Below are 25,325 nucleotides of genomic sequence, written 5' to 3' on the forward strand. Positions count from 1 at the left end.
ATATGTCCCGCCAAAACCACCATACTTGTGAACGTGGCATACAATGGTATTCACACAAGCTGTGCTGATTATGATGATGTCACAGAAGTTCAATTTAAAAACATACAAATTATTTTTGGTACCAAAAACGTAATTCGCTCGAGAAAAAGGTGTGCAGGTATACATAAACCCTTAATGATGATAAAAATCAATAATATGGCCATGAAACAGTGTGACCGTCCTCATATATGTTAAACCACTGCCAAATAAGTAAATGAACCACGTTAATACAAAATGAAATTAATGACTAAAACAAATATGGCATATAAATTTAAACAAATAGAAATGACAAAATAAAGGTAAGAAAACAAGAAATATTAATTTTGTCCCATTTAAAAAGACGTGATGATAACTACAACATTTAAATCGGCACCAGCGCATGTATAATGATCATAATGTGTAAACCATCAACTATCACAATTGTAAAATATTCAGCTATAAACACATAGTTATAAACGAAAAGCATACTGCGGATAAGTTCATGATATTTATCATAGACGTATAGTCCAGTCATGTCCTCACTAAACCAAAGGGCGGGCATGATTGTAGTTTATAAATCCCAAACATCTAACATCCGTGCAATGTAATTATCCTATCCTTTCATCTTGGATTTCGTAAAATCTGTCCCAGGCGTTGAAATCATGCAGACTTACAGCATGACCAAACTCCAGGTAACAATAGATGTTGGTTATTTTTAAGCAATAAAAACCTCAAAGTGGGGCTTTACCGACTGATACAGCCCTTGGGCCCAGGGCTGTTACCAGCTGGTAATGAGCCCCTCTGAAGGTGTATATAGCGTTTAGCATTCTAGGCCTTTTCACGTTTCATGCGTGCCGAATCACCTTTAAAAAAAAATACAAACCAAGATGGTCACCATGGACATAGAAACAGATCCTCTTTTCTATACCTATGGTGGTGGAGATGGGGAGCATTGCGAGACAGACTTGCAAATAGGTAGAAGGGGTCTGGGGAGTTAGGGGAGCAAATGCAGTGGTGGGGGCGGCCGATGAGCTCCTGATAAACTGGCAGCTTGAGGAAAAGGTGCTGGTGTCCTGCATGGAGCAAGGTTTTTACCAATAAGTAAATCCTGTGTTCCTGGCCATTCAATTGGCTGCCACCTCTCACTCAGATGCTAAATCATGATGTGATGATAACATTTGTAGTCATTTAAGTTTGGGAGCTTTTTTGACTTAAAGGATTTTCATGTTTGTGGTCCTCCTTATGAGGTAAGATATGGATGGATGGAAGGATTGATTTGATTTTGTGGATATCCGTAATGGATTACAACTGATTGAATACATTTGGATACTGCATTCATCCATTTCTTGGAAATGCTTTCCTTGGTCATTAGACTGGGGACAAAGTGCATTATAACTCCCAATGGTCATTCCATTGCCTGCTGTCTCTGTCTCAGTTTTGTTTCTGCTGGTTACATAAAAACTGTGTTGGTGAATGAGAATGACCCCAACAAACATATTGATCAAAGGCGAAAGGGTTCAAAATATGGCATTAGAGCATGGTGGTGGAATGGGAAGGCAGGTGGGTATGTGGGTTACCCCCTCTTAAATAAAAGACAAAGAGCAAGAAAAAAAGGCCTTATGATATGATATTTTATTTATTTCACGCTCATACACAGGTGTTTCAGAGCGTGACCAGGCAAAGGGAGGGGAACAGTGGAGAGAACAAAAACAACGATCTTACTAGGCCCAGAATAAACCCTTGGGGAAAAACAACCAAATTCTGAAGATGTTTCTCCTAAAGAGGCTTTTCAAAAAGGCCTTTTTGACCTGGAACTGTCTATTGCCTGACGGTCATGAAGAGGCTGTTTTGCCAGCTTCCTCTGAATGCTGTCTCTGTTGTCTTGTTTTTCTCCTCAGTTATTTCTGTGTAAGGTTTTGCTCAGTGATGACTTTTTCGAGAAGTTCCTTTTACTGTAGGCTATTGCCGCAGTGGTCTGTGCTGCCTAGTCTCTAGTTTCACTCATTGATACCTCCGTTACATGAGATTTCATTTGTTACAATTTTTCTTAAATGTGAATAGATACTAAAAAATATGGCATGCACATTTTTAAAATCTAAACAAATAAATTGCATAAAAACATAGCTTAAACACACAATGAACAGAGGCCAAATTGAGATAACATAACGAGCACCCTTGTAAAGAAAATTAAGGAAAAACATTCTGTCACATCCAGGTTTTACCGAAGTACTAAAACTACCTAAGAGAAACTGGAAGTTTGTATACCAGCTGGAGCTAGCAAAGCTGGAAAACAATCTCTTCAAGGTCTATAATGGACAAAATGTACAGACGCCCAGTTTATACGCAAAGTAAGTGGGGTTAAAGAAACAAACTGCCTTGCTTGAAATGCCTGGAGGTTTAAGCTGAATTCTCTTGGCCCTTGCAGCAGCAATCATTCTGTCAGCAGAATAAGGAAGTGGACTGGGTGATAGCGGACAAAGGTAAGTTAGAGGAGAAGACAACTCCCCAGTATCAATACGTGAAACAACCAAAAATGGAAAAGTGAGCTCGCAAAAATGGTGTCAGCCACTTAGAAATGAAGCGATTTAGGAATGTGACAAGCAAATAAAAACTCAATTTTCAAGGTATTTATTTTCAGAATGTGCCCTACTGCCCAGCCCTCCCCACGGCAACCTCTAAAGAGACAAGACTACTCTAGTGAGGACACACACAGGTACAACCGAGTGCAAGCCCTGTACAGCCCACAGGGACTTCCTAATTTAACTCTTGCCAGTTATTAATCATCTAAGGGGATATGGGATTTTTGCCATGCAGACAACCTGCTTGATTCGGTCTTTTCCTCTCACGCTCGTTTTCTTCTCTCCCACTCTTCTACAGTCCTCCTTTAAGTCCACCCACCCCTACTCTGCTCCTCCTCTGTCTCTTTGATGTCTCTTGTACATTATAGTCCTTGCCTCCACCTTTTGATGTTACTCCTCCCTCCTTCTCACTACTGCTCCCTCTACCCTACTGCACCCTCCTACTCACTACTGTTCCCTCAATGCCACTCCTCCCTTCTCCCCACTAGTACTACTTCACCCAGCTCTAGCTCAAACACCCCTCTTTCACTTCCACAGTCGCTCCCTACTCGTCTTATCCTAACAACACTTATCACACTAGCATACACACTCACAATGTAGTACCACTTTCACTCACTGGCCAATACCTCAGCTTTTCCATAATTTGCCTCCACACTCTGTTGGTCCTTCCTCTTTAATGCTGGTCTCATGGTTTTCCTCCTCCTCTGACCTCACCTGAATAATCCACACTTCCCACTTCCTGTGGTCTCCTTCAATCCCCCTCTCTGGATTGGTCCTCTGTTCCTGGCAAATCTGGGCCTGCCTTTTCCACCTGTACGTGTTGAATGAAGCAAAGTTTACAAGTAGTGGGCTAAATCCGCCCACTTCCTCAGGACAGGCCCGCCGCAGAATAGCAAAAGCATCCCGGGAAGGTGGATGACCTTGTTCATGTTAGGGGGCCTTGTTATTGGCTCCCCTAAAGTAGGCTCCATGATCGTGAGGATACTAGGGGACCCAATTGAGGATCTTGCATCGAATGCCTATTTGAAGGTAGAGGATAGTTGAGCAATACCCAGTTAACCTTACCTAAGATATGTAGTTTAGTCGTCTCTATACTGCAACCAGGCTAGAAACCAGAAACCAGATTGATACATGGACAATAAATTATTCCTCCACAGATAATTTTATTCAGCTGCACCGACACCCATTAATGTATTTCCCTAGAAATGGTAAGACAGGAGGAATGGTAAGGTAGTGATTGGCAGATGATTTGAAAGATTATCAGGATGGAGTGAGGTCTCCTTTAACAATGGAAGGAAAGACTTTTTTTAAAGAATCTAGAAACTTCCATGAGCTAAAGAGAAGCTCCCCAGCTCTGAATAGACAGATACAAAAAGATGAAAATGAACATTTACCAGTGCTGCAGGAAACAAATCCGCAATAAAAACCTGTCAGTTCCATTGTGTTTTTAACTTTAAAAATCACAGGTGTGGTAACTGGCAAAGAATATCCCCACTCCAAAGCCTATTTTAAGTACAAAGTGGGTTTATCCAAGGTAGTAATATTGTTACATATGCCAATAATTGTATCCAATATGCACATTGTGTCATCCACTAGCCAAACAGACTATAAGTGCCTGTAAAAAAAAGAACTTTGTTTTTTATTCATAAAAAAACTCATGGCCTGTTGTCAGCATTAGCAATTTCAATTGAATGGTAGCTTTATTTGCCAATAAAAATATATTTCGAAGGGATTGTGTCCTCCGACGTATTCCTTATCTTTGATAATACGTTTCCAGCTTGCTGGCCTCGGAATTTTTCTCTGCAGAGGGCGCTGCGCGTCGACGTCCGCCGAGTCAATGTCCCTCGACGGCCACCGTATCGGCGCCGATGTCACCATTCCCATAAATAGCCACGCGCTGCGTCCGTTGCTCAGTTCTGTTTTTCCGCGCTTCGTGGGGCCTCGGAACGTCGTTGCTCAGTTCAGTCAGGTTAACTATCTATTTCGACTCTATTCCTTATCGTTCTTGATGGCTTCTTCATCAGAACCGACGACGCCGCGATCCGGCTTCAAGAAATGTCGAGACTGCGGTAAAAAAAATGTCAATAACGGATCCACACAGGGTCTGTTTATGGTGCTTGGAGTCTGAGCACCATTGTTCGGAGTGTGAGGACTGCATGTCCATGACGGCGAAAGCCTTGAAGGAGCGAAAGGGGAAGCTTGAGAGAGGTAAGTCAGCCAAATCCTCCTTGAAAGTTTCGTCGGCTGAGTCGAGACATTCGTCTCCTCGCCGTCGAAAACATTCCCATTCTAGATCTCGGAGCAGCTCCCACCATTCGTCGAGATCTAGACACTCAAAAAAGAGACGTCGAAGGTCCCATTCCTCGTCGTCTTCTGTGTCCCCAGAAAGAGTCTCCTGTCCCACCAAACACAGTTCTCAAGCTGAGTGGGAGGAATTCAGAAAGAAAATGTTAAGCGTCTTCGAGAACGCGGCCTCGACCCCCTCGAAGACAGCTGAGGGTGATACCCCGGGTGAAAAACCCAAAAAATCAAAACGCCGCGAGTCGCAGCACCCGCCGAAACATTCCACCTGAGAGCGCCATGAGCCATCGGGTAAGAAGGCACCGTCTTGGACGCCGTTGTCGAAGATTCCTTCGACGCACGGATCGGCGCCATCGACGCCGTTGTCGAAGGGTTCCTCGACACATCGGTCGATCGACTCGACGCCATCGTCGACGCCAACGTTGAAGCCGATGAAAGAGAGGACCAAGGCCACCCCACAGCCAACGGTGACTTCAAGGGCCTCCGGCACGACGCCGAGACCGTCGGCGATGCCCTCGAGTAGGATCCCGATCCTCTCGAGTTCTTCGAGACCCCTTCCAGTTTTTTCGACGCCGTTTTCGTCACCTTCGAAGCCTGTTACATCGGCGTTGACGACATCGACGTTTTCTCGTCCAATACCGACGAGTTTGGCTCCTTCCGCCTTAGAAATGGGTTTTACTCCATTTCAGAGGTCAGAATACCCTGGACTTTCTTCAGTTTATGAAGAAGGGGACGATTCTGACCAGGAAACATTTGGATTACAGAGAACCACACTGCCTACTGCAGAGGATTTCACCTCTGAGGAAAGAAGGCTGAAGGAACTACAGGAGTCACTTCATGAGGCAAGTGGAATTTGTTAAGCCAGACCCAGGGGAACATGCCGAAACACCATATAGAACCCTGATGGCAAGAATAATTGAGTTTATGGGTTGGTCTGCACCTTCACCTGTTTTCCAACAGGATGATCTAACAGATATATTGGACAAAGCCCACAGGAGGACCCGGTGGTCCCCTTCCATGCAGCCCTACAAAGAAAAATTGCATCTAATTGGGAAACTCCCGAAGTTATCCCTGCAGTCAATAAGAGATTGTCAACAAAGTATAGGGTAGCGGCTGCTGACCTGAAATACCTGTCAAAACACCCGACCCCAGAGAGCCTGGTGGTTCAAGCGGCAACTTCATCCAGCAGTAGGACTGCTTACCCTACTGTCCCACAGGATAGGGATGACAAGAGGTACGACTCTATGGCAAAGAAATTCTTCTCTGCCTGTAGTATGGCGTTGAAGTCCATCAACGCCACCTGTACGCTCGCCAGGTTCATTCACACACACTGGGAGTGTGCTTCATCAGCGGCTGACTGCATACCCGAAGGAGAGGAAAAGGAAGCCTTCCTTAACATCATTAAAGATGGCAAAGATGCCATGTGCGAATCACTTCAAACTGGCATCGATTCCACTGACAGTATCAGCAGGGCCATGGCGGCAAGTACAACAATCCGCAGGCATGCATGGTTGCGAAAGTCAGGCTTTGCCCCTGACGTACAGGCCAGACTTTTGAATATGCCCTTTGACGGCTCTTCATTATTCGGGAAAAAGGCTGATGACAGTCTGGAAAAGTTGCAGACTTCTAAAGCAGCAGCAAAATCCTTAGGAGCTGCTATCCGCCAAACTCCTTTTTGCCCCTCAGGAACCTCTGGGAGAGGAAAATCCTTTCGCTATTATTCCGCATTCGGGAAAGGCAGAGGACAGCCGGCTCAAAGAGGCCAAAGGAGATCCACCCTAGGTGGACGGGTCAAAAGTACTAAGACCGCAGCAGCAGCAGGTTCCTCTTTACCCTCGGTATCTGCATCAGCCGCCCCCAAACCATTCTGAGGCCTTCCCACACAATACACCTGTAGGGGGCAGGTTAACTCACCATCTGACGGAATGGCAGGCTATAACGTCAGATGCTTGGGCATTGGAGACAGTTGCCCAAGGTTACTGCCTACCCTTTCTACACATCCCTCAGAGTCATCCACCGGGGAACAGCTCTCTAAAAGTTCCAGATCCGCTCCTCTTGCAGGATATTATAGACCTGCTAGAGAAAGGTGCCATAGAACCGGTACCTGTAGCGGACAGGAACAAGGGCTAGTACTCCCCTTACTTTCTCATACCAAAGAAGGACGGAGGACTGAGACCCATCCTGGACTTACGAGAATTGAACAAGTTCCTCAGGAAGGACAAGTTCAAGATGGTAACTCTCTCTCAGATCCTTCAGGCCCTCCAGCTCCAGGACTGGCTGGTATCTCTGGACCTTCAGGATGCTTATTTCCATGTGCCAATCCATCTCAAACACAGGAAATACCTGAGGTTCGCAATTGGCGACTCTCATTATCAATTTCGAGTTCTGCCATTTGGGCTGACCTCCGCCCCAAGGGTCTTCACCAAGCTGATGTCGGTAGTGGCGGCGAGTCTAAGGAGGGAAGGGATTCACGTCTACCCCTACCTGGACGATTGGCTGATCAGGGCCGTATCTTCGGAACAGGCCCAGACCCAGCTAGATTATGTCTGCCTCTTCCTTCACAGACTGGGCTTCTCCCTCAATTTAAAGAAGTCACAGATGATACCATCACAGAGACTCCAGTTCATTGGAGCGGTCCTGGACACTTCCCTGGGAAAAGCCTCGCCACCAGAGGTGAGGGCTCAAGATATCCTACAGATGGTCACCAAGTTCCAAAATGCCCAACGTCTCCCAGCCTTCGACTTTTTGAGGTTGCTAGGCCTCATGGCATCCTGCATCTTCCTTGTGCCAGAGGCTCGCCTGAGAATAAGATCTCTTCATTGGGCACTGAGAAGTCAGTGGTCACAATTCTCAGTGAGAATGACAAATCTCCTCCGGATTCCGGACAAGGTAGCCCACGACCTTCAATGGTGGGCCTATCCAGAGAACATCTTGAAAGGAGAACTTTTTTCATTTCCCCGACGCTCTACAACATATTCACCAGACCCCTCTTTGATATTATGGACTCCATCGGCATAGCCTACACCAACTGTGCTGATGAAACCCATATCCTCCTCCCTCTCTCAGGCAACTATGAAGAAGACTCCAACTCCCTCAATGCCGGTTACGCCACCATCCAGACTTGGATGGTGGCAAATCGCCTTTGCTTGAATGGAGACAAAACTGAGCTCCTTCTCGTTGGGCCCCCAACCCTACTCAAAAATCTGGACCATCAATATGCAGCATTCCTCATAGATGACATCCTTGTCCCAATCTCTCCTACAGTAAAAACTTTAGGGGCCTACCTTGACGCAGCATCCTCCGCAGCCTACGCAACTAAACTTCTGATTGCATCTAGACCCTTTCTGTCGATGGACAGTAGCCTATCCATCTCCAGAGCATTTATAGGTTCCAAGCTTGATTACTGTAATGTCCTCTTTGCAGGTGCCTCTGCCAAAATTATCCACAAACTACAAGTGAAACAAAACAATGTTCTGCGTGCAGCGCCAAACATCCCAAAAAGTGAATGCATCTCTGGAGCCAGGAGAGCAGCCCACTTACAGGAAAGGATCACCTTGAAGACTTTATTCATCACCTGTCTTACTAATGCACACACTACTAGGCCAACAAGGACCCCATATGCCCATTGCCTCTGCCAGCCCAAAGTCAAACTCTCCAAAGCAGGAGGCGCACATTTTCCATTCATCGCAGCAAAACAGTGGAACTCCTTGCCACCTACTCTTAGAGCAGAAACCTCATACTGGACTTTCTGAAAAGCCTTGAAAATCTGGCTGTTTACCTAGATCCCTTCAGGTGTACTTTCCACCGAAATTCCACAAGGACCACTTTTAGCCGAGTGCATGCCTAATGCTGTACCGCTAATAAATGTTTGTACTTAGCCTCATTGTCATGAACTGTATGTAACTGGTTGTAACAGCGCTGCAATGCCCCAGGACTGTTGTGCGCTTTATAAGTGAAATAAATAAACTAACTAGTGGAGGTATTTGTCCCTGTAGGTGACTTAGATGAATAGTCCGACTACGGTGTTCAGGTCCTATTAAGTCTTCTGTCTCCCTAAATGTTGCGGCACAGAGCGAGGGGGGCAGAGACCTGATCTATCTGTACTTCAATATCTACCTTATGTATACTGTCAATTGGCGAATCGGGTAATGCAGAATTGTTGAAAGTGATGGTGTTAGTGGGTGTCAACTGATCAGGGGGGACTGGGATATCAATGGGTGAAAGGCTTGCAACCGTAGTTGCAGCATGCTCCTGGTGAAGAATACCGATGTATTTGGGTACTATTGCCTCTCAAGCAGCTTTTTGTGCCGCCAATAGCAATTTTAGCCCAATCAGTCATCCCATAGTAGCCTGCCTGGTAAACTCTCACCAAAAAATGTGTACTGTACACAATGCCATACTCACAAATAGTAGACGTTCTAGGCCTTTCCCAGTAAATGTGTGTAACACAGCGGCCTTCCCGGACACCCCCGCATGAACCAGCACAAACCGGCTTTGACGTGTCTGACGTGTCACTATAAAGGCATAGACTGCTGGGAGATGTAGTCCCCAGTTGTAAGGCAAAATGTAATGTTTCAAATTCAATAAAGATTGACAGTATGGCCAGAATACCGTTTGATACGTTTTTGAAGTTAGTGTCAGCAAACAGCGTTTGCCATTTTTAGTTTTGAAACACGGTTTAAGCACAAGTAATATCGCATCAAGCTATTCACACACAGCAGTGAGTCACTTACAACATAGGTAATTCTCAATCTTCCTAAACCAAGATGTGACATTTGGGGTTGAAGTGCTGTGTTACATCACTGGTGGATCTTTTTGTGACAAGTGAGACCCCTCTGGGGAAGAACTAGGGAGAGTGACTTGGAAGTAATATGCAATATATGTTTATTGATATAGGAATGTTTACAGTAAGTTGACCCATACAGCAAAGAACTGCAGAATGAATGTGAAGAGGCCAATTGATGGTGAGACCAACTAACTACCAGAAAGGGAGTTGAAAAGTGAAACCTTCAGCGCTGATAGCAAGGCTAGGAATATTTCCCTTTAAATGAGAGGAAAAAGAGCCTTGTTGATCTAATGAATCAAGAAACTAAGCACTGGAATAAGGGCAGGATAGGTCACCCCAGTGAAAATTGAAACAAACCATTACTAGACTGCCTTCAAAAAAGCACTAGAACAAAATCCAAATGTTCAACAAAAAAGCACCATTCTTTCCCAGTGAGTGACCAGCATTGTCGAGGTGGAGGCGGACATTGATATGTGAATAGCTTTGGATTAGAAATTAGATGCACGCTCCACAGAGATCTATCTACGGATGACTGTGCTCTCTCTGTGACAATGTCCCGTCGGGACCTTCATCTAGTGGCCATGAGCAGGAGACTCGGGGAGCTGGGTGCTTAGACAAACCAGTAATTGACAAATACATATCTCACAATGCCCCTCGAAAATAGAAGCAAAACCCGGACTGGCATCAGGAAGCGGAATTAGGGGCTGGAGAAAGTCTAAACTTGGGGAAAAAAAAGAGTCCAGTCACTTAAAACAGGGAAGACACCAGAAAACCTGTCAAAGGAACCAAATATCGAAATCAGGCAGGCAAACCACCCTGAGAGGGACTACATCTCCCACCATGCGCTTCACTCCCTACCAGAAAACCTGCAACGGATGAGAGAAATTCAATTATCCCTTCAAGGACCGTGAGGCCAAAGCAAAACCTTTCAAGGACAGGGAGTCCCTGGGAGAAACCTAAACCCTGTAGAGACTCTCTAACACCCTTGCCTTCCCAACAGCAGCACAGCATGCTATCCTCCACACAAGTAGCCTGTTCAGTTTCATAATGGCCACCAGGGTTCCTCTAGAGTCAACACAGCCCTCTCAGCCTCCATCCGAGTATCAGGAAGTGAGAGAGCCCAGCCAATCACAACTCACACACACTTTAGGCTCACATCTGCAGACTATCAGCCCTAATTCAAATCAAGGCCAAGAGGAGCAGCCCAGTCTAGTTATGTGGACGGAGGGAGCGAGGGAGGGAGGGAGACAGACAGACAACAGGCCACGGTGGTAAATCAACAGAAAAAGGAGTTAGGCAAGACAGAGGATATGTCTTCAGATGAGCATAGTGAAGAAGATTTTCCAGGGGGTGATGAGTATTGGAAGAGATTGGGAGTTTTTTAAGATTTTGAAAAGAGAGCCAAGAAGCCAGAAGCAGGCTAGTAATCTAGAAGTAGGAGGTTCCAGAGGGCCAGGTCTAACAGGTGAGGGGGGGGTTCCAGCAGGGGTCAGGGAGCATAGTGGCAGTTCAGAGAGGTGCTGGAAAAAGCAGATTCAGAAAGAAAGGCTAGTAGGGATTGGTTATTTTGCCTCGCTCCTTGCTGACCCCAACACGATCTCCAAGGGACCCATGAAGGTCGTGCAGAACACCAAGAAATAAATGGTTTAGTCTTGGGGTATGGGACCCCGGAAAGCCTGCAACTAGGCACAGAGGCGCAGAAAGAGGATTTGCTAAATACTTCTATTAGTGAGGTAACTCCTCTGAGACTTTGAAACAGTGGCTGATGCTTGAATGCTTGACATCTCATCCTGACACTGGGAAAGCTGTTGCAAGAGACATTTGTGAAGAAAGCAATGCTATCTTTTCTTTCCTTTAGGGAAGATCCCGTTTATATTTAAGTTGGCCCTCCCCTGTGCATTGTCCCGAATAAAAGTGTTGAACTTTAAATGTCTGATCTGGCATACTTCTTGGTTCCAAATGTCCAGTTTGTGACTGTTCTTAAATAGCTACTCCTCCTCTGGCTTTGCCCACAGGTACCAGTGCAAAGAATGTTTGTGAAACCAAGTCTTCAGAAAACTCATTTTACAACAACATTCACCTCACCCAAGCTCTCCCAGTGTACCCACTTGGCGTATAACAGGGAAGAAATGGACCCTTGTTTGTGACACTTTACCAAAGCCTGATGGACAAGAATGCCCATGAGCTATCAAAAAGCACTGAAAAATGACATGTTACCTGAGCGTGGCCACTTGTTGTCAGGGAGCCAATGGAGAAAAGATAGGATGACTGCTCCCACTTTCTCTCCCAAACTACAGAAACTTTTACTGCCTGCCTCTCTCACCCAGAGCATCAGCAGAGATGTAAGAGTTGAGGCGGATGGTACATCTAGCCTCGCCAAATGGAAAGTGCCCAGAGAAATTTCACTTTTGTGCAGATGCACGAACCAGTGTCCTGACAACCTTCTCTATTGTGAAATTTGATTAGATACATTTCATAGGCATCTTCAATTTCAAAGACTTATGACCTGTTCCGAGCAGACACTTGTTCTAACACTGGTACCAAGTTATTCCAGTGTTTTGCTGTTTTTAGCAAAAGTTGGAAATTGCCTTTTCATCATAGGGTATATGGTATGAAGAATAGTATTGGCATAAATGTGGTTTATAACTGCAAAAGGTAATAGGGGAAACCGAAGGTTGAGTGCCAGATATCATCACATTTGATTCGATTAATGTTTTTTTTTATTTATTTCATATAGTTTAAATAAACTTTTGAAATAGATACATAGCTCACTTCAACAATTAGTGCTTACATAAAATTCTTGCCAAGCAAATAGGCATTCTCCCTATGTTGCTGATTCCTTGTTGGTCTTTCCATGGAGTCCCCTATGCAAATTCCTGATAAGTTGCCTTGAGCCTTGATTAAAATGACAGTCTACCTCTTAGGCTGTTCTCCATTATGCTTTCTCCCACTCCCTTCAGACTCACACTGCTGATGGCATTCCTGTTGTTTTTCCTTGTAAAGGAAGGGAGGGGTATGGGTAAAAATGGAGCGGGAGGAAAGTTTGAGTGCAGTGGGGGACCCCCACTGAAGGAAAGAAATAAAGGCATACTGCCAGTGTCTTTCATTGCTGTTGGCATTGAAAATACCAGTGTTATGGCATTGATCCACAGCTTCTGGCGTTCTGTTCATAGTAGAGTTCTGCCTGTGACCCTTTTTGCTCAGATGCCTCCTTTGCAGTCTCACGTTCCTGTCAATTGTCTTTATTGCTTTTGAATCTTCTCAGTGTTGTTCATCTCTCACTTTTTCAGAGTGTTCTTTTGGTTGTCCTTGTTTCCTCTCTCTGCTGTCTCTGTTGTCCCAGGTTCTTCTCAAATCTGTCTCTATTGACTTAGGTTTATCTCAGTCCGTGGTTCCTCTCGCCTCTTGGAACATGTTGGAAGAATCGATGAGAGATTTGACCTACCAAAACCATCAGAAACTTTGCACAAACCCCAAAATATGGAGCTGCTGCCCCACCCAGGAGTTGCCTCACCCAAAATCAGGTTTGTGAATCAAACAGCAGGCACCTATAACCAGTGACCACACTGTTTATGCTAAGTGTTTGGGTGCATGATCATGTATGGATAGAGGCAGGAGAGCACTTTGTTGTGTGTTACAATGCGATGCACAATGCTTCCGTGTCTAGCAAAAGGGGAGCATAACTCTGTAGATTGCAAAAGACTTGAGTTTGTGTACTTGCTAGGTATATGAGGAAGAGCGCCTCTTTAAATAAGTGTATGGTTCTGAAGGTCTGAGTATATAGGAGTAAGTGGACCCAGTGCCTCAGTATATGCTGAAGGAAGGCAGAGGCCCTGAATGTGTAGTGATACAGGGCAGAATACCTAAGTCTGCTAATGTTTACTTCCCTTTCTTTGTAAAATCTTTCTAGATGGCAAAGTGTCCGCGTCTTCATTTCCTCCACATTCCGAGACATGCACGGTGAACGAGATCTTCTCATCCGCTCTGTTTTCCCTGAACTTCGAGCACGAGCAGCCCGGCACTTTCTTTCCATCGAAGAGATTGACTTACGATGGGGTATCACTGAGGAGGAATCAAGCAGCAACAGGTACGTCCATGTTATTTAGCCATATAGGATACTTTTTGTTTTCTCATTTTAATAGTCTTTATTGACCAAACAAGTTGTCCTACTTTCTTGTTTTCACAATCGCATAGCCATGCTGCCACCAAAGTTCTCTGTGTCCCATTGATAATAGCACAGATCCTTAGATGAAAAAAAAAATTACAGTCACCATAATGGTAACTTTACATTTTGTTCATGCCTGTCTTTTTCATGGGTAAGCATAGAGAGGCAGATAAAGTATTTAACTCGCTGGATAAATGAGCTACTCATGAAGACATTGCTTCTGGCATTTCTTAAAGAGGGTTATGGAGATCTCAGGGATTTGGTGGAATGGTGATAGCTGATGTAAACCGTGTTTGGGGGATTAAGGTTTCAAGTAATGAGGTACAATCTGTGTTTGTGAGCTCTATAGCATGAACACTGCACAGAGTGTGGTTGCTGCATCAAATGGATAGTACATTAGATTTCAACTTACTTGCTGTGGGATGATGTATGTCATACCAGAGGAGGTATTCTGGGTGAAGCGTTGCCACGTATAATTACAAGCAATTGTGCTTGGTGTAGAATTAGAGAGAATACCTTAGAGAATATTTACCAGATTTGGAATGATGTAGGAATGCTCAGAGATGAAAATCTGTCTGTTGGGTGAGTGCAGGAGACTTTGTTTAGATTATCCGCTACTGGACAGCCTAGTAGTTCATGTTTTAGTTGCTGTAGAATGGAAGTTTGGGTGAAATTTACTAGAATTGACGTGACTGATCAGATTACAGAGCTTTGATTGATGAAGTATGAGAAAAATACTTTCTGAGAAGGCACTGTGTGGGGGTAAAAGATGCAATCTTGGAAGAGTTGTCCTGTGAGTAGTGTGTTCATCTCCACAGAGAAGCATTGGTAGGGTATGATGATACAATTTCTGGGTAGGTGTGCTTTTTGCAGCGTGCCAGAAGAGGACATTTTAGGAGCTATCCTAACAATCCTAGGGTGGCAGCATAAGTATAGCGAGCACTTACTTTCTAGTAGACTAAATCGATGGTGAGGTAAATGAAAGAACCCCCGGGAGTATCTGACCTCCGAGTTCTGACAGGGAATCAAGTAAATCTAGGGAAACCCTCCAGAGGAAAACCCCTTCGATGTTTGAGCTGCCGTAACTGGTCGATAGGAAGAGTGCCAGGAAGTTTCAGCAGTAGTAGCTGGTCTATGAGGCGGAAGGAGTACGTACTCAGCTCCCAGGCTGAAAGACCGGAGTCAGCAAAATGACCAAGGAAGGACATATTCTAGGAACTAAGCTGGAGAAATGCAAGAGGGAGAGGTGCGGAGCAAGGTAAGAGGCAGGGTAGATGGCGAAGGAGAAGACAGAAAAGAGAAACAGCGCCAGTGCCTCAAGAAAGAAGTAATGCACCAAGCTTATCGTCCCTGCTATCTATATCGAAACCCATGAAATCGCATACTGCGGAAGGCACATGATCCGCAGAGCCTGCCATCTTGGAATTGACTGGAGCACTAACAGCCAAACAATGTATGGTATGAATCCTGAACCATCTTCGATTCCTCACTTTGGAATAAACGGCAGTCCGTTTCCATTTGTGCCAGAGAGACCAAGTGGGAAACCGATTCCTGACAATAGGCTGGCTCTGTTGGCATTCTGGATTTGACATGGGGGCTTTTTGGTTCCACAGAGGATTGTTATCTGGGGTGCCATTAGTGAATTAGTCCCCCACATTCCACTTCCCACAAACAGTGGTGGAAATTAACCTCCTGAAGGCTTCAGAACAGTTATTTGACTTTGATGTTGGAGTCCAGCCCACTTGAGAAGTGTTGGCACAGTGTTTTAGTCAGCTGGATGACTTTGACATCAGCTTGTTTTGTCAAAATGCTCACACAAGGGTCTTAACAGAATTTCAGAGAGGCCTCAAATAGACGAAAAAATGTTTTGATTGTGCTTAGACATTTTGACAATCCCTGACTAACAGTCTTAGTTGATCTGAAGACACAGACATATACGTTTGTTCTGTGTATGCTGTCCCAAGCAAGTCCAGCAACTTCCATGAAGAGCAGAGGCTAACTCTTGCCTGAAGCAAGAACAGGTTTTTAACTCAAACTTTTTTAGACGATTAAGCCTCTGCCTTCTCTAAAACTGCCAGATAACAGGTAAGTCTGGGTCGCTATAATATATTGAAATCCAGCAGTCGCTACTTGCTTTAAAGAAATCCATATTTAATTGTTGACATCAGTTGTGCTCCATAGCAGTTGAAAGGTATAGTATGGAACAAGAACGTAACTTTTTCTTTTGATGTGTCATTTTATAAATTGCGCCAAACAAGCCTTAGCCGGTGGGAGCCTAAGGTGGTGGTTTCTTTGAGAGTGCACCATTTGCTGGTTTCCGGCCTGGTTGAAAAATCTAGACTGCCCTTTAAACTGTTTCTTGGTAGTGTTCTCTAGTTATCAGCCCCCAGTGGATTTCCTTTTATTAGCCTTGCAGAGATGCTGCAATAAGGCCAATGCCTCTTATGAACTTGTGTGGAACTGTGGAACTTCCAGACCAGAATCGGACTTGAATATCAGCCTTACGCAGACAGAAGAAATCAGAAGGCAAAAACATGGCTACATTTGAGCTAGACTTTGCAGTGTAGAGTTCCTTTTTAAATAAGTAATGGAAACTGTTGAGTATGACTACAAATTACAGCAATCTAGTCACACTTAGAGGGCTCTGAGAGAGGGAGAGATCAGAAGTACATTGGGGAGCCTACGGAAATCACTGGGTTAATGATACCACAGTTGAATTTAGTGTATGTGCCAATTCCATTCACCGCTGCACCCGGGCCTGGAAGATCACTGCATCCGCATCCCATTGAAGATGATGCAAGGGCCTGGACATCAACAATGTTAAGACACCAAGCTAGAGCCCGCCATCGGGAATCAGTGCTGAAGCCCATGGGTGCTGCAGCTGTAATTGCAGCAGAGACTGGTTAAGCTATGCATCACAACTACCTTGCTACGTTGCTGAATAGTTCTTGAATCCTTCCTTTGTGTCCTGGTAATTCTCATTCCTGTTCCTGGTTCAATTTTCCTGTGATGTTCTTGGACTTTCTTCAGCTAATTCGGCTCCCTGTTCTGCCGCTGCTTGATTCCAATTTTTGAACATACAATAGCTCGGGCCACAGTCTCACAATTCGCCTGAGAAATGTTGGGCAGAGTTGCACTAGTAACTTAATGTAGGATGCAATAGAGGAGACCAAACTACCAACCTGGGCGTGCATATTCAGATTTTGATCTAGATAGATTGCAATCATTTTAACATTCTTTTTTGTCTTGATATCGCAGCCTGACACAAAAATGTGGCTAAAATCAGCTCTGTTTCCTCACTTTATTTTGTGTGCCGACCACCATCAGTTCTGTTTTCTCCTTATTCAGCGCAAGACCATTTTCTACCATCCAGTGCTCACATGGTACTTGATCTACTGGTCTGCACTGCCCTATACTATTGGTAACTGCCTACTGCTCTGAACGTATTGTAATCTGTATCTAGTGCATTCCTACCTAACCCGAGTCCATCTACCTATGCCCTGTGCTGTAACCTGTTCTCAGTGCCCGCATGTTACTTGATCTAGACCTGCCCATCTATGCCTCAGTGCCGTATTTTTGTATCTAATGCATGCATTGTATTTAACTTGGATATAACTTGGCAGTTAGGCAATTACACTTTTACACTTAACGGTTCACCTGAGGCCCTGAATTACTGTACCCATTGCTCAGTGATTTTTCCACTTCCCGTACCTCCTACTTATTGACTGTAACGGACATACCCAGTTGCTACTGCATAGAGAATACGAATCACATCTAGCACCTGCACACAGCAATTGTTGTACCCATCGTTCGCTGAATCCACTGCATGATGTCTTTGAATAGTGTATCCTCCTGCACATGCAAATTGCATCTTGCTAAACTAGACTGACCTCCTAGGTATCACTTATCTATAGGCACAATAGCGCCTTATCTGCCTAATTGATTGTCCAAGTGGATCACTATACACATCATTCGAGCGACACACTCAAACTGTGCCAGTTTGCATTCCTACCATGACCATATCTAGGATCTTTCCACTATTAATCATGGCTTCCTTCAGTCCAAAAGATGTGCCTTGTATACTTGGAGCATTCATCTACGTAGAGTACGATCTCGCACAAATATTCTGTGCAAGACACCACCCTCTCCCCTGCCCAACTCCATTTCTCCCTACAGTGAGCCCATTCCCTACACCCACACCATACCCACCCTCCCAAATGACCAATTCCACACACATTAGTGAGACCGTAGACCATGTGCACCTTATCAAAGTTCAACCTACTCAAACCAGAACTGGTCACATAAGAAAAGTTCAGGCTATCCCCCCGAACGGCCTACAACTACTCTCATAGGAATAGGACTGTCCATATACTGCCCACTAGACCGCCCACCCAGCAAACATCTCAATAAAATGATGTCCTCTAACCCCCCACAACACAAAACATGAAGATATCGACTCCACTGCAAACTTGAAAGGAGCCCTCATCAATGCCAGGTCCATCACAGAGCATGCCCACGACATAGCAGACCTCATCAAAGTCCACGACCTTGACCTATTGGCCATCACGGAAACCTGGCTCCACCTAACTTCAGATCCTGCTCTGTCACTAGCCATCCCTGTGTCATGAACCGCTGTTTGCATCCCTTCTGGACTTCGTGGTCCCTGACCCATAGGGGACTGAATTCAGTAGTCCTCCCAACATGGCCGCTGAACGCGGAACGCTGCCAGTCTCTGCGTTACACGCTCTACGTTCTACAAAGCAGACACGCCCCCGCGGCTCTGCGCGTCTCAACGCTACCGCTTGCAGTAGTTGGACGTGTGTTGCCGGAGCTCGTTCAGCGCTTACTTTTGAATCCTGGTTCACGGTTCCCTGAATTCCTCTTCTTCCTTCCTTCCCCTTTTTCTTACCTTGCATATCCTGGATTTCTATCGCATTCGGGTCTCCGAGTGCGAACCTCGTTACTTCCTGGTCTCTGACATCTGAACGTATCCTGGAGTTGGGTTACGAACCACACACTGGAATCCGAGGACCTACGCACAGGGTTATATAAATCCCGAACTGTGCGAAAGAAGACATCTCCGAAATTCACGAGTAAACAATACAGGCAGATTAGAAGGGGAGAGACTTGTGACACCCTGAGGGATATACGCTATATAGGAAGGATAGAACCATCTCCAAAGGAGGTGGAGTGGCTCTTATAGCTAAAGACACCCTCAATATCAGAATTTCAGTTGAACTAGCCATTACTGCGGCTGAAGTCATCACCTTAAAAATCGAACGTACCCACTTCTGCACATGTACTCTACACACCCCCAGGCCCTGCATCGTCCTTTGAAGAAGACATCACCTCCCTATTAGCCTACAACATGAAACCACAATCTAAAGCTATCATCCTAGGCAACTTCAACTTTGGCCTGAATGATCCTTCTGACACACACGCAGCGCTCCCTTGCCGACTCGATGAAAGCCCAAGGCTTCTCACATCACATTAGCACACCCACACACGAAAAAGGTTGGACCCTAGATTGGCTTGTCGATATTAACTGTGGCACGAATATCTTATCTAACACCCATCACCTTGGTCTGACCTCAATACCATAATATTCTCCACTACCATAACTACCAAACACACCAAAGTACCCCTCCAGCTACCTGCGCCTCTATCCAGAAGCTCTATAAATATCAATCGTGACAACATGCACCCGCTCTTAACACCACTAACTAATGCCACATATGTAGAAGATGACCCATTCCCACTAGTCAAACTATACAACAAAACTATGCTAACAGCTATGGACATAATCGCTTCTATGAAGTCTAGGAAAATGAAACCGAAAACTCATAGCAAATCTTGGTTCACCTCTGACCTACAAACGCTGTGAGCGTCCAAAAGATCTGCTGAATGCAACTGGCGAAGATCGCCTACACCCTCAAACAAGCCATCTTCCAGACACTTGCCAAAAACTATAAGGAAGCTATCATTAAAGCTAAAAGCAATCTTTACAACACTAGAATCCAAACTCCCAATCACGCCCTAGAGAACTATTTACCATACTCAGTGAGCTTGAGTCATCTGCCCCTGCACCAAACCATACTATCAAAGATCAGCTATGGTGCATTAATGTCCAAAAAGCACTAGCAGACAAAATCACCCTCCTACAAAACAAAATCGAAGCTAAGAAATCCATACTCAATCTTGCAATAACCACAACAGACACTATTTATGTCATTAAACGACTTAAACCTTTTAGAGGCGATACTTGTCCAGCCACACTAATAAAGAAATGTGCTCAGAAACTAGCTCCTCTCATCACGACTATCATCAATACATCATTCGCCTTTAACTCCATACTTGACGACTTAAAAGAAGCTTGGGTGTTACCCCAGCTAAAAAAAAATACTTTAGACCCTAACATCCCAACCAATTTCTGACCTATCACGACAGTACCATTCCTCCTAAAAATCCTTAACCATGCAGCTTATCTGCAGATCCAACAATTCCTAGAAACTAACAAACTACTAGGACTAAGACAGTCAGGATTTAGATCTGGCCATGGTACAGAGACAGCCTTACAGGATCTAAAAATACAGATGGACCAATTCAAAGACAGAGGAGACTTCTGCATCCTTCTTCTATTAGACCTTTTGGCTGCCTTTGACTTTGGTCAACCACACCATCCTATGCCACCACCTCAAAACCGCAGTCAAGTTCTCACCAGAAGCTATTGTAACGCTCACCTGATTCTCGCAGAGGCGCCGGTCTTGACTGGGCGACTACCGTATCTTCAAAGGTGATGTGTAGCACCCGGTTGGCTCTTTGGGCTGGACCTCTGTGCACTGTATGCCTGACTTGAAGAGTAAGATGTCTGCAGATAGAAAATATGGGATTAATGAACTGGGGTTATTGGGGTGTCCCTATCTCTTTCCTTTTCTCCTCTCCTGCAGAACCCCAAAGGTTAACGCTCTCACCTTAGGTAAGTGAATGCCGAGCTCTCCATCTGCCTCGGGGCAGGGTGCTGTAACCAGTTTCTTCACTGGATAGGTAGCGCAGGCCTCTTGACTTCAGAGGACTGCTGTCCGTCGTTTACTGCACGAACGGTAAGTTTCGAGTAATTCTAATGTCTTTAAAGTCTTTAGTAATGATGTCTCTTGTTTTGCAGGGTTCCGGCGATGGCGGATGACGGGCTGAAGTGAGTTGAAGATGGAGCCCGTGTGATGAATAGAAGCGCCTGGAAGCACGTAAGTAAGCGCTTGTTGCCTGCTTCACGATGCGCTCTAACTGTCTTTTTATTTTGCAGGTACAAGTTCAGAGCGGCTGCAGGGTGCCGGAATACCCACTGGGTTAGATGTGGAAAGGAGTAATGGCACGTGAGTATTAAAGTTCCCCAATGTCTTTAAACGCACCTTGTTTTGTCTTTCAGATGCGGGATGCAGCGCCGAAGGCCTCCGGAGCGTGCAAAGAGTTGGTAAGCTTTTGTCTTTCAGATGCCGGAATGCCGTGTGAAGACCTCCGGAGCGCACGAAGAGTAGGTAAGCCTTTGTCTTTCAGATGCCGGAATGCAGCGCGAGGCGTTGGTGACAGCCGATGGACCAGGTAAGTGAAGAGCTGTCACTGAAGACCGTAATGCTAACCTGTTCTTTCTTGTCTTTATAGGTGTTGCTGAAGACTGGATTCAGGATGGTAAGCCTTTTTCCTTAGGCCCAGGATCAGATGCAGAAGACACGATGAGCGTTCTGCTGCAGAGGATGCAGAATAACGCAAAGCAAGATTCATCCACAGGGTGTGGTTTAAATAGCCTCCTGTAGTGCTTAGGTGTCTCCTTCCACAGCCACGCCTAGGTAAGAAAAGAGTTCCTGCTTTCCAGAAGAGTTCCAGTGTTCTGAATCTAGGGAGTGGCTCCTGCCCCACCCAACAGGAAAAGTAGTTCCAAACAGAAGAGGATCAGAGGCTCAACTGGCAGGCAAGTAAGCAGCATGGTCTGCTGCAGGTAAGTCCACCCAAGCATTATGAGCCCGGCGCTTCCAGCGCTGGGACTGGGCATATTTATGAGCCTGGTGCCACTGGCGCCAGGACTGGGTCCAAAAGGTCCAAATTGGGACTGGTTGGCACTCGGAACCTGGGTTATGGATCTGTTTCCAAGGGAGTTGGGGAAAACCCTGACCTTTTGGAAGCAGAGATCATGATAGTCTATCAATTGGATCAAATCCTTCCTGTTCAATCGTACGATGAATCTTCTCAATCATAGCAGCAGCCTCCCCTATCACAGTAACCTGCGGGTTCCCACAGGGGTCATGCGTATCACCAACACTGTATAATGCATTTACAAAGCTCCTCTTTGACAAACTAGATAACATGGGTATCACATACACTAATTATGCAGATGATACGCAAATACTAATCCTAATAACGGGATGTCACGACACTGACACCTAAAACCTGAACATAATTTACCTCGCCATCCAGGCCTGGATGGCCCAAAACAAATTATGCCTTAACAATGACAAATCAGAGCTCATCCTAATAGGTAATAAATCCAAACTTGATAACTTGCCAAAACAATATGAATCCTTCAATATCGATGGAAATAAGATCCAAGTTGCCAAAGAAATAAAAACCTTGGGGGTCTACATCGACTCATCTCTCTCCCTTACTAGACAGGTCAACGGCGTTGTCTCGTCTGCAGCCTGTACTTCCAAACTTATCAGATCCAGCAGACCTTTTCTTTCAACTGACAATAGGGTCACACTAGCAAGAGCCTTGATCCTCTCTAGGATAGACTATTGCAACTCACTTTTCGCAGGCACTAGCATGAGTAATATCAAAAAAAACTTCAAGTTGTACAAAATAACGCGATCAGAGCCGCTCTAAACATACCTAAAAATGAGCATGTCTCCTCTACCAGACGTCTCATACACTGGCTTACCCGTCCATGACCGGATCAAATTCAAAATTCTCACCCTTACTCACAAATGCCTGCTCACAAATGCCTGGCCAACAAGGCTCCAACATATCTCAGTAACCAAATCACCAGAACCCAATCCATGTGACCCACCCGATCCTTCTACTCCAACCGTATCACCATCCCAAAATTCAAGAGGGTACAAGCAGGGGGATCCAGCTTCCCAGTAGTCTCAGCTATTCGAGGGGATTGGGTCCTCCGACGTATTCCATATCTATGACAGGTAATGTCCACAGCTGTGCTGCTTCGGAAAATCTTTGGCTTCTGCGTCGATGACGTCGATGCGCGGTCCCCGAGGACCTCCTCCAACGGCCAACGTCACCCGATGTGATAAGTAGGACGCACGACGCCCATAGCCTCAGTTCTGTTTTATCCGCGAACGTGTTCGCTTCGTGAATCTCGGTACGCCTCGACTCGTTGGAGTTTGCTGTTTTCTATTCTCGGTTCGTTGAACCTGTTTGGTTTGTTGCCTCGTGGCAATGTCTTTCTCATCTTTAACCCCGCGTCCGGGCTTCAAGAACTGCGGGGACTGTGGGTCCAAGATGTCGGTCACGGACTCGCACGACGCCTGCCTCTGTTGCCTCGGTGAGGCCCACGATACGGAGGACTGTCGACTGCCAGTCGCTCACTGCAAAGGCCTTGCGGGAACGTAAGAAGAAGCTGTCGGTAGGCCGGGTGTCTAAGCCCCAGAAGCCGAGGTCTGCGGGGCTTTCGACGGATGACTCGAGGGGCGACTCTCCGCGTCATCGTCGGAAGTCCGGTGGGTCTCCTTCCAGGAGTCGGTTTCGCCTCTCCTCCGCCTCTTCGAGGCATTCCAGGAAGTGCCGGCATAGGTAACCTTCCCCGTCCTCTTCCGAGGATTCCGCCCGTCAGCAGGTCGCTTATCCCTCCATGCAAGCGTCACCGGAGGAATGGGCTTCCTTAGGGAAGTAGATGCTAGCGATTCTGGAATCGCAGGGCACCGGTCCGTCCGCGCCTCCGAGTGGGGTCGGTCGGCACCGGTCGAGAGACACCGCTCGTATGCCTTCAGGCTCGAGTGGTCGGCACGGCTCGCAGGAGAGGTCCCGCTCGGACAAGGGTAGCCGTTCTCACCATGCCCGTGCCAGGTCCCGGTCCTCGACGCGCTCGAGACCGTGTGATCCTGTGCCGTCTTCGAAGAAGACGTCGACGCCTGTGGCGCCGAGGTCATCGACGATTTCTCTCGAGGCTCCTCCTCCGAGGGGGTCGTCGATGCCGTCGGCGCCTAGGTTGTCGAGAGACACGCTCGGAGCTCCGGCTTCGAGGACTGTGTCGACTCATTCGGCGCCCTCGACGCCTTTTCTGTCGACACTGGCGCCGACTCGTTCGGCGCCCTCAATGCCTTTCGAGGCGGTGGTGTCGAGGGGCCCCGTGGTACGGGGTTTGCCCCTAGAAAGGCTATGGCTAAGGTCCGGCACTGCTTTGGTCCACAATCGTCTTCCTCTCCCCACCTGTAGTACATTTCAGAGGGTGATGAAGGCTCTGATGGCGGCCTGGTTCCGGTTACGGTTCCAGATGACCTTATCTCGGGTCATAGCCAATTTGATGACCTGCGGCAGTCGCTGCATGATGCTAGTGGACTGGACACCTCTCCGGAGGTGGAGTTTTGCAGGCCGGAGCCTGGCTCTCATGCCGATTCTTCATATCGGCGCCTTATGTCTCGGGTTACCGAGTACTTGGGTTGGTCAGCTCCCCCAGGGGAATTCGTTCAGGATGATCTCACAGACATCCTTGATCTCGGTCCACCCACTGACCCGGTTTTGCCTTTTCATATGGCTCTGCAGAGAAGGGTGGCGGCGGCGGCTTGGAATGCTCCGGAGAGTCTCCCGGCAGTGGGCAAGTCTTTGTCGCGAAAATACCATCCAGCCAGTAGCGACCCCTGCTACTTGTCTAGACACCCTACTCCGTAGAGTTTGGTGGTGCAGGCGGCTACGGCCCCGGCAAAGCAGGCATCGTATCCTACCATCCCTCCGGATAGGGACGACAAACGTTTTGACGGCTGGGCGAAGAAAGTGTTTTCTTCGGGGGGTATGGCGCTTTCAGGCGGCCAACTCCATATGTGCCTTGTCTCGTTTCACTCACACTCTGTGGAACTGTGTTGCATTAGCGGCTGAACATATTCCCGAAGGGGACGAACTGGATGGCTTCCTTGCTATGGTTCAGGATGGCAAGGATGCTATGTGTGAGGCCGTTCAGTCGGGTTTGGACTTGGCGGATTGTGTCAGTCCCGGCTCCTCAACATGCCCTTTGACAGTGAACACCTTTTTGGCAGCAAGGCTGACGAGAGCCTTGAGAGGTTGCAGACCTCCAAAGCTGCAGCGAAGTCGTTGGGCGCTGCAGTTCGCCAACCTCCGCCTTTTCGTCCTAGGGGACAGCAATGGAGGGGAGGTTCCTTTCGCTATTACTCATCCTTCAGTAAAGCGAGGGGAGCTAGCAGTCAAAGAGGCCATCGTAAGAGTGCCAGAGGTGGAAACAAAGGTACTCGAGGTGCCAAGG

General features: G+C 46.4%; 1 protein-coding gene across 5 annotated transcripts in view; it reads left to right on the plus strand.

Annotated features, from left to right (window-relative positions):
* The window catches only part of TEP1 (telomerase associated protein 1), a 2,409,067-nt gene that overhangs the window by 1,042,282 nt on the left and 1,341,460 nt on the right, over positions 1-25,325 (plus strand). For all 5 annotated transcript variants that reach the window (XM_069651741.1, XM_069651744.1, XM_069651746.1 and 2 more), the window contains 2 exons: positions 13,059-13,208; positions 13,595-13,771. In XM_069651741.1, the coding sequence (XP_069507842.1) occupies positions 13,059-13,208; positions 13,595-13,771 (327 nt within the window). The remainder of the gene's footprint in view (positions 1-13,058; positions 13,209-13,594; positions 13,772-25,325) is intronic.

This window comes from Ambystoma mexicanum, chromosome 3p, assembly GCF_040938575.1.
Source record: "Ambystoma mexicanum isolate Mex_15411 chromosome 3p, UKY_AmexF1_1, whole genome shotgun sequence".
In the NCBI taxonomy this organism is placed as follows: Eukaryota; Metazoa; Chordata; class Amphibia; order Caudata; family Ambystomatidae; genus Ambystoma; species Ambystoma mexicanum.